The sequence below is a fragment of the Rhagoletis pomonella genome, unplaced genomic scaffold (genome assembly GCF_013731165.1).
Source record: "Rhagoletis pomonella isolate Grant_MI unplaced genomic scaffold, Rhpom_1.0 Rhpom_scaffold_00001, whole genome shotgun sequence".
Lineage (NCBI taxonomy): Eukaryota > Metazoa > Arthropoda > Insecta > Diptera > Tephritidae > Rhagoletis > Rhagoletis pomonella.
This window is the reverse complement of record NW_023458555.1, coordinates 24,289,734-24,300,064: the sequence shown is the minus strand read 5'-3', so window position 1 is coordinate 24,300,064 and position 10,331 is coordinate 24,289,734. Positions and strand designations below refer to the sequence as shown.

General features: G+C 33.4%; 1 protein-coding gene across 3 annotated transcripts in view; it reads left to right on the top strand.

Moving 5' to 3' along the window:
• The window catches only part of LOC118741461 (esterase B1), a 20,311-nt gene extending 10,253 nt beyond the window's left edge, over nt 1-10,058 (top strand). For 2 of the 3 annotated variants that reach the window (XM_036473444.1, XM_036473461.1), the window contains exons 4-7: nt 7,356-7,668; nt 8,080-8,791; nt 8,857-9,032; nt 9,096-9,545. In XM_036473444.1, coding sequence (XP_036329337.1) covers nt 7,356-7,668; nt 8,080-8,791; nt 8,857-9,032; nt 9,096-9,545 — 1,651 coding nt within the window. Of the gene's footprint in view, nt 1-7,355; nt 7,669-8,079; nt 8,792-8,856; nt 9,033-9,095 lie in introns of all 3 variants that reach the window. The other variant, XM_036473451.1, reaches the window with a different exon arrangement.
• The last annotated feature ends 273 nt before the right edge of the window (nt 10,059-10,331 follow it).

The following is a 10,331-nucleotide window of genomic DNA, read 5'->3' as shown; positions in this document are numbered from 1 at the left end:
AGGGAACGAATCGTAGTAGGTCACTGTAGCGAAAACTAGTTGAAGTAAGTAGATACCATCCACGACGATGACTCGAAGCTAACGAGAGCAACAATAGCGATCATGTATTGTTTTTCTAAGCATATATAATCTGAAATAAGCACAGCAATCTTCATAAAGTGAAATGTCTCTCGAAGCACCCTTTATAGGGAAACATCTTGAAAACGAAGACATATTAGTTGATGAACTTGCATGTTACACTAACTGATTATGTACATTTGTTATACTTGTTTACAATTTCTATTATCATTTCACTATGAGTGTAATTAGCAATTGGCAATTGCCATGTACATCAGCCAAATTACAATTTACATACTCATAAAAATATGTGCATATTTTTTTCAAAGAATCGGCCTGTAAAACCTTTGTTTATCATTTGATAACCTTTCATTAAATAGCTTTGGCTTTAGTTACACCATATTTAAATGACAGTTGTCTGGTGTAATATTTAGTACCTATATTAAAAAAAAAACGTATTTAGCAATCGTAGTATAGAATTGATTGCGCGTGGAGATAACAAGTCACATTTTGAAATATGTCACGTATGAAGTCAGCGATAGTGATTCTTCGAGCCGAGAGGTCGTTAAAAGGCTTGAGGCGCAGTAAAAATAATAACTTGAAATTAAAATAGATGAATTGCCTAACTTAGAAGCTTTATATTCAATTTTTTTTTTTACAAAAATTCAGTAGGGTTACTATATCTCCATTCATTCCAATGGGATTTGGCGATTTTTAAGTAAAAGAATCGAGTGTAGTAAAACTAGCAATTGTAAAAAAATATCTGAGTTTTGCATTACTGTCATCATCTGATTTTTCTTCCTGTTCTTGTTATTTGACACTACAACCGCTTATCGGCTGGATCAAGAGTAAAAACTTTACCAATTGCTTCTTGCCTTTGTGAATTACACCAGATATTCATGCTAAAAGTAGGATTTTTTTTACATTTCTCGGCATGTACATAGGAGTTGCAAACGCGGTGCGGCAAAAACAAAAGATTTCAAAACACACAAAACAATGAATATATCTACTTACTGTGTTTTAGTTTTTTACCCTGACGTCAGGCTTTTTTAGAAAGACTTTCAAATTTCAAAAATATGATTAATTTAAAAAAATTTTTTCAGAAATTGGATCCAATGTAGAATTATAATATGGGCACTAAATGAGAGGGACAATTCTGTGAATTAAAAAAAAAAGTTAAGCCTTTTGGTTCACAAGGACGAATAGATATTGAAATTGCCATTTTATTTCATTTTATTTTTATAAGCTAATAAAGTTAGGTGGGAAAAGTTCAAGGACTTGATCGTCTGTATATTAGTCCTTAACATAGAATTTTTTTAAAATTCATATTGTAAACTTTCAAAAATTTTCAAGGACAAAATTTTCAAAGGATTATCTTTATTTTTAGTGCTACAAAATTTTCCTTTTTTTAATATATTTTTTTTTTTTAATTAACCATATTAAATTTCAAAAGCCTTTAAAAAAAAATCCTGACTTCAGAGAGAAAAACTAGAAACAAAGTTTTACTATATTCCTTGACTGTCTCCCTGTGATTTGTTATGGAGCCGATCACGTCGATAACGATGTTTAACCCGCAGTTAGTTGTAATCAGGCTCTTAGTAACAGGCCCTAAGTATATTTTATTTCATTGAAAAATACCAAAAGTTTTGAGTTAATGGACTTTTGAGATGATTCCGAGTATTCAAAGGCATTAACGCCAGGCTTATGCAGTAAAAGGTTGGATACCCTGTCAACCTAAGCTCATTGGCTATAAATACATATTAATTATGTAAAGCTTCAATAATATCATAGCAGTAATTTTAGTCTACTTTAAGCAATCCCGGTATTTGGAATATGCCTCCCCCTGGCACTCAGAAACTACTAACAATTCGCAATTCCGCCGTCGAGTATAATCATTCGACTATTAATAACATTCTAGTATGACCTAGCAGTTCTCGGTTTTGCTTCTATAAACGTTACTAAGTTAACTCTTTGGAATTATTATGTATACAAAATAACGATTAAATCTTAATGCCGCTATTACGAATCAGCTTAACACGTATCAAGTTTTTATATTGTTTGTTCTTGAATAATTATTGATCGAATTTTGGAATGATGATTGTGAATTTCTACTATGAATTGATGAATTCTGAAGCATTCAACTCATCATGTATGTATGTTTGTATATTCAGTGACTCAAACAAATTACCACGTGTTGATTTTTGTTTAATATTTGCAATGGTTTTCGTGCTAAACTTTTTTTTCTTATTTTTCTATAAAAATACCGTCCAAGCTTTAATCAAAAACATATAACACACAGTCTCAGCCTTTGTACCAAATTTAGGAATATTCATAAAAATTAAACTTTTTAATCCGAACCTTTAGAACATCTTTGGGTATACAGTTTTATAGTCCATACAATTTTAATTTAATGAAGTACAAGTTTCAATGATTTTTGACAGTTTTTGTTTGGGGCGGTTTTTTTTATTTTATTTAACAAGCGTAATTTACAAAAGCTTGCTTTGATTTTTTAAAATTTTATTACTTACGGTCTCCCGCATTTTATTTCATAAGAAATTCATGCTTATATAGAAAAATGTGCAAAAATCCAACACCAAAAAATAAAATTCTTAAACATAAACGTGATTTTTAGCCATTTGAAATTGGCACTTCATCAGTGTTCTAAAGATTCAGATTAAAAAGTTAATTTAGATGCAAATTTTTCGAATTTTGTATACAGTTTGAAACTGTGTTTTATATGTTTTTGGTTAAAGCTTGAACCGTATTCTTATTACGAATATTAAAAAAAAAAATCACCACGTAGCCGCCATCTCCAAAAGTGACACAACTCAAGTTTTGGCATTTTTGAAATTATGCACTAAAAATATACACATTGTTTGTTTTTATCTTTTTGCAACAGCTGGAGCAAATTTTTGTTATAATTTGTTGAAATAACCTAAGGTAAAGACTTCCTTACCCCTATGATGCAGCATGTGCCAAGAAATAGTTTTTCGCATTTTCTGACGAACGCGTTATTTTGAGTTGTGTCACTTTTGAAGATGGCGTGCGATATGTCTTGCTTCGATATAGCTTGTTCATACCTACATATATATGTATATTGGTTTTCCAGAGGCTATAAAAATAATGTTCTTCTATTACTTTTCCCGTTTTTATGCATCATTTTATGACTATGTTATTTATATGAGCATTTAATAGAACATTTATATATCCTCGTTTAAAGTACAAAACAGCGTATCAACAAAATGTGAAACTGGTTGCATTAATTATTTTCTAGAGCGTAAAAAACGCTTATATTTCAAAATGGTTCTCTTTTTTATAAAGCAATCGCATTTCTGGCTAGTATATTTCAGGACGGATGGTTAAGGATTGAGCAAAGAGCTTGTATGAGCAAATCCAATTTTTGGACAGCCAAAGTCAGTTACGCTGTTTTACACAATGACGATACGCGGTTTCGCACTTTAAACGACGATATATATGTATATTAATAATCTAATTAGAAAACTACATTTAATTAGATGTAAATATTAACTTCATTATTACTAATACCAAATTAATTTCTTTTGTTTAAAGAAAACTTAAAATATACAATAAATAGCTAATAACTTGCATTTCTGCACTTCGCCCTGCTGATAAATCATGGCTCGCTTAGTAGAGTATTTAGAACATTGTTTCTAGTTTTTGTAATAATTTAAATCTAAATAAGCATAGGGTGCAACTAAATCGGAAGCATTATTTAAATTGTTGTTAAATGTCTAATAAGTAATTTGTATTTGATAGTGCGGCGTCATGGTTTAAAGGCCAATAAAACCTTAGGGGCCTTATAAATTAAATACTGTTGCCACAAAAAAAAACAGCAGTGTTTGAAAATGCAGTAAATTTTTTTTTTAATTAATTTGCTTTTGCTGTGCGTCGATTTCAGCACGTTTAAAATCGAAAGCAAAGCAATAGAAATTCAGTAAAAGGCTGTGAAATTTCGAAAATAACCAGATAGTTCAAAGGCAAAGAATCAAGAAAAATTTTACTATCACTTAGCTGTTTAGCATCAAATTGGCAGAAATAGAGGATATTATGGGTGCATAATAAAACACCAGTCTCTTTTATTTCTAAACCTCAGTAGATTGTAGATTGTAGATTGTTGACAAATGTGCACAACGACGGTTAGATGCTAGTTTTCAACTACGTTGCGCAACTTTGACGTTTTGAAATTCACCCTACATACATACATATATGTATATTATATGTATGTATGTACATATGCATGCACAAATGCACAGGTGGCTTACACTGATAAGCTCTGCATTGATGACGGCGGCGTCGACACGTGTTTATTATACATATACTTTTTCACTTATACTTATTACGAACTTCAGCCTTCTTTTTATAAAATTGCGCTCTTTGATTTTTCTGCAATAACTAGATTTAAAACACGCGACGAGTCGAGAAATATAAGAACAGATTTTGAAACTTGCCAAATATCTCCGTAACAATAAGGTTTTGGCACTTAACCTATTCTGGTCAAGGATTAAATTTTACTTTTATCTCATTCTTTAAAAAAAAAAACGCCAAAAAATACAAAATAATAGCCTAAATTTGGTCGTTTTACATGTTTGTTAGAGAATTGAATAAAGGTCATTCACACAACATCTATGTAGAAAACTTGAGGACAATATACATAGTAGATGCACCAAACACATAGAGTTGTTGAGCTTATTCTGCTTATAGGCAGTGTTTATATTTAATTGACTTAAAATTCAGAGCATGTTGAGGAAAAACCATTAAGTCGCGAAAGGGTTAAAGGTGGGTTGTGAATCGATCCTAAACCTATCAGAAATAAATGAATAAACCATCAGAAAGATATGAAAAATATAAGATCAAAAGCATCTTAATTCAATCCCAACATTGACGAACTAGTTCAAATGAAACATTCGCAAAAATCTCATTAATATTGTATTCTTATTTAAAAAAAATAGAATTATTACTTATTCGTAGAATGTTATAACAATTTTCTCAACTGTAATGCAGTGTGACAGTAAATTTTTAAAACAAACAAATTATAAATTCGCGAAACTAGTGACCAAAAATTGTGAAAATAGGTACTTATTTTTTCTCTCTGACGTTGGTACTTTTTTTTAAAAGACTTTGATATTTTAAAGATATTTATGATAAATTCAAAAACAAAAAAAATATTTAAAAAGCTCAGTGCAATGGAGTATAATAATGTGGGTATTATGGAAAAGGGAAAATTCTGTAGAATTAAATAAGTTTAAATATTATCTTTGATAATTTGCAATAAGTATTTTTGAAAAATATTTAGGTTAAGAACTGACATAGACAGGAACACATTTTCAATACCCGTTTGTCGTTGTGAACCAAAAGACTTAAAATTGATAAATTCTACAGAATTTTCTCTTTCATTTGGTACCCATAGTACCTATTATTCCGCATAGCATTGCATTTTTTAAATAATTTCTTGAATTAAACATATTTTTGAAAGTCCTTTAGAAAAATCCTAACTAAAAACGCACTTTCACTAGCTTCGTGAGTATGTTGATTGTTTTGTGTGTTTCGATTTTTATTGTTTTTTTGTTTTTGTCGCACGGTGAAATCATATTCAAACTGTGTGAATTTTTTTTCTAGTATTGCTTCTGCCACCGTCTCAGCTTCCATTTGATTCTGGACTTTGATAGATAGCTTTCAAGATACGAAATTTTATAGGAAATATTAAGATAAAGAAGATAGGAAACATTATAGTAAATTAATGGGAAAAGAGATTGGGCATAAAACAATACAATGGAAACAGTTGGGAACCACTGCTTTAGACATCAAGGTATGCAAAAGCTAGCATTCAATAATGTTGTTGTCCATTTAAATCGAAATAAATTTTTACACTGTTTAAGGGAGAATTGAAAAAATCAAACCTCTCCTGTAAAATTTATCTTTTACGATAAAATCGTAAACAGGGGATGTTATAACCAGGGCCGAAGAAAGTAAGCAAGAAAAAATCCATTTTGAGCGCTTAGATAAGCATTAAAACATTGGTAAATATGCTTGCAAATATGCTCGCGAAACAAGAAAATTTAGTTACAGTTTAATGTTTTTTTTATTCGGTTTATTTCAAGGATTGAAAAATTAAAATGGACAATTAAGTGTTGGTTGGTATTTTCAGCGCTGGTCGTTTTAATCTTTTTTTTAAAGATATTCGTTATTCTTCATTCGAGATAAAGTAGTGCCTTCCCGTAGAGACAAACCATTGGTTTAAATTTTTTGTACCCAAGCAGAAATGGAACTGAAGTTACGGATTAATATAAACCAAATCTGTTTTATGTTATTATTTGTAAACATTTCGACAAATAAAAAAGCGCCAAAGAAATGGTCAAGAAAAACTTATTGAGCCAAATGTTCTTAAGCAGTACAAAGTTCTTAATACGCTTCCTATTATGGTTTGCTAAAGCTTGTTTGTGGAGTGTACAAGGTACTCTTGTTTTCAACAGAAATATATGCCTGTTCCATTTTTTGGGAAGGAAAAAGTAAGACAGCAGGATGTAAAAACGGATTTAATCTCCAAATCCGGATTTCAAAAACAATTGTTTAAAAGAGGATACGGAATCTTATCTAATTGCATTCGGTGTCAAAATCTTAACTGCACTTTGAAATTAAATTTTTGAATTAATCTCCAAAAGTTACATAAATTGCCCCAGCGTGCGTCGCCCCGCTGTTTGTTTTGGGCGTGTTTGTTTTTATTTTGAAAATGACGTTGACTTGCTAGGCTTCACTTTGGATTCCTTGGTAAATCAAATCATCTCATCGGATCAGGTTTGTGCTGTAAGTCTTTGGTGTGGCAAGTGTCTGGCTACCTACACAAGAAATGCCGGTGCAATAAATAAACTCATTGCGAAATTAATGCATATAAAATAAAAGTGATAAAAAGGCGTGGTGTGCAGGAGAATGCAGTTGTGCACTTCAGAAATCGCACCACGTAGAGTGATTCGCACTTTTTTTTATGGGCGGCTGGCGACTGGCGACATTGCGGCATAGGCCAAGATTCAGCTATTGTAAATCACTTGGCAGCTATTGTAAATCCCATTGCATTCATTATTATTTTTTATTTTCTTTATTTGCACTTTAATTGTCGGATTTTGTTTGCGTTTATCGCTTTTAGTTTGTCATCGCTTGCTCAAAGTGTATGCGTATGTCAGCAATAAGTCTCCTGCTTTGGTTAAATTTTACATAAAATCACTATAAATAATTCAGTAACGTTTGTAGTTTAATGTTTATTTGAAATTTTATTGCACTTTCAGGGTCATCTCATTCAGATATGAACAAAATAAGCACACAACCAACATTTATGAGGTGGCCAAGACCACCAAAGGCGAAATTAAAGGTGTGAAGCGCCTCACTATTTGGGGCGACTCGTATTTTAGTTTTGAACGCATTCCCTTTGCTAAACCGCCTCTGGGTGAGCTACGCTTCCGCGCTCCAGTACCAGCCGAACCATGGCAGGGCGTACTGGATGGCACTGGTCCCGCTGAGAAGCCTCTACAATCAAATGTAATATTCCGCAAATACAAAGGGTCGGAGGATTGCTTGTACCTGAATGTATTTACAAAGAATGTAAGTATTGAATTATTTGACAAAATTAACGTAATTTAATTAAGTCATTTAAAATTAAAGGGTGGTAGAAAGAATATATAAACAGCTAGAAATTAGTTTAATATCTAAAGAACTATATGGGGTTAAACTACGTGACAGTCAGTGGCGGACTTATGGGCGGTGTTTCAATATGGCGTATATTTATGTACAATATGGCGTCTATGTGGGTCCGCCACTGACGAGCACGTAGTTTAACCCCCAAAACCCTCCGCTGGATCCGCCACTGTTGAATATGATCAACATTGAGCACTCACATTAACGCTTAAAACTCGGCCTAGTTTATTTTTAGCCGACCTTGTTCTTATTTTATCTTAACAACAACAAAACACTTCAGATCATACACATATTTTTTTTTTCTAATTTTCATTCCAGATCAATCCTGAAAAACCACGACCGGTTATGGTTTGGATTTATGGCGGTGGCTTTCAGATTGGCGAGGCCACGCGTGACATGTACAGCCCAGACTTCTTAATATCCAAAGATATTGTACTCGTGACGATCGCCTACCGCCTCGGCCCGTTTGGATTTCTCTCACTAGACGATCCCGATGTTCAAGTTCCTGGAAACGCAGGTATTAAGGATCAAATACTCGCACTGCGTTGGGTTAATGAGAATATTGCTGCATTCGGTGGCGATCCAAACAATGTGACCATATTTGGTGAGAGCGCTGGTGGCGCGTCCACACACATTTGCATGCTCAGTGAACAGTCAAAGGGATTAATACACAGAGGTATAGTAATGTCCGGCAGCGCCTTATGTCCTTGGGCACATCTACCGAACAAACGTTGGGCTTTTCGGCTAGCCAAGGCACTCGGTTACGAAGGCGAGGATAAAGATGCAGAAGTTTATGAGTTTTTGTCAAATACCAAAGGACCAGATATAGTGCGTGCAAATGTAAAGGTGTTGTCCAAAGATGAGAAACACAATAGAATACCATTTGCGTTTGTACCCATTGTAGAACCTTATTGGACAGAGCAATGTGTGATGAGCGAACATCCGTACGAGTTAATGAAAAAGACGTGGAGCAACAGCATACCTATGATTATTGGAGGCACTAGCTTCGAGGGTCTAATATTTTATCCAGGTAATGAAGATATGGAATAAATATTTGTAATATAAATGCAGCTAATGGAATGTTTTTCTCTTTAGAAATAATGAAACGTCCGGCAACACTCGATGAGGTGCGCAATTGCAAGAATCTTTTACCGCCGGATGCGGGTGTAAAAGATGATTTGCAAAAAGCTGAGGAATGTGGGCTTAAAATAAAGAAAATCTATTTTGGGCAAGAAGAGTGCTCGCGTAAGACAATGATGCAGTTTCTGGATGTGAGTAGGATGCCTATAAAATTTTATAAGCAATAATCTTTACTCATTTTTCACCCTGCACAGCTGAACTCGTACCGTGATTTTTGGTTACCCATCTACCGCACATTGCTCGCACGCCAGCGTCACAGCACCGCTCCCACCTATGTCTACCGCTTCGACTATGATTCAAGGGAAGGCAATGCCATACGTAATATTCTGTGTGGTGGTGATGTGCGTGGTACTTGTCATGGTGATGATCTCTGTTATCTCTACTATACTATGTTTTCACACCAGCCGGTTAAGGGCTCCAAGGAGCACGAAGTAACGCGCACAATGGTTGACATTTGGACGAGCTTCGCAGCGAATAGCGATCCTAATTGTGATATGTTGGAGGAGGTGACATTTGAGCCGATCACACGCGATGAAGGTGAAATTAAGTGTCTCAATATTGGTGAAAAGGTTGAATTTATTGATCTGCCTGGTATGGATAAATTAACGGTGTGGCGGGAATTCTATGCGCCGGGGAAATTGTAACACGCTGTAAGGGTGTGGTGTTTTTTACTTTAATAAGAGTGGGTGTCTACCTCATGGAAATTACCGCTTGTTGTATATCGTCACCCTTGTATCAGAAGCACGAATGTGCAAATTTATCAGTTTTGAGTTATTGCGTTGACTTGATTAACCTTTAGCTTTTCTATGTTATACTAAGACCCGTAATACTATGAGTACCACATATTTTAAAATTTCAATTGAATGAATGTAGTGTTAAGTCTCGTAAAAAAAACTTTTATACTTGATTTCCCAAAATTTTAATTTTTACAAATTCATGTTTCTGGCATACGGGCGACGATATCTGGAATTGAGATTGAAAATCGTTTTAAGTTTGTTGAAATTTAAGTTTGTAAATTAAATAAAATACCAGTGTAAAATATTGTTGTTTGGGTAAGATGGTACATCGTTGTAATATTTTTGTAGTGATATATTTTTGTTAATTATCTTTAAGGACACATTTCTTCATACTTAATAAAATAAAACAATAATTCATAGAGAACCACAAAGTGCTTTACTCAGTATGAAAAGTTATTACATCTTCTCACAATTATTGTACGCACTAATATATACTATTAGTAGCATTATTTCAAATTTAAATTTAGTAGGAAATCTTCATCTCCTACTTGTGTAAAAAAGCACACAAACTAATTTGTCAATGCAATATGCAAATTCTAATATACGTTGCAAAACTATTATTTGTGTGCGAATTATTTTCAATCTTACGTTTCTTACCCTCATGCTTCGTCCCATGCATTTTTCTATAGAAAT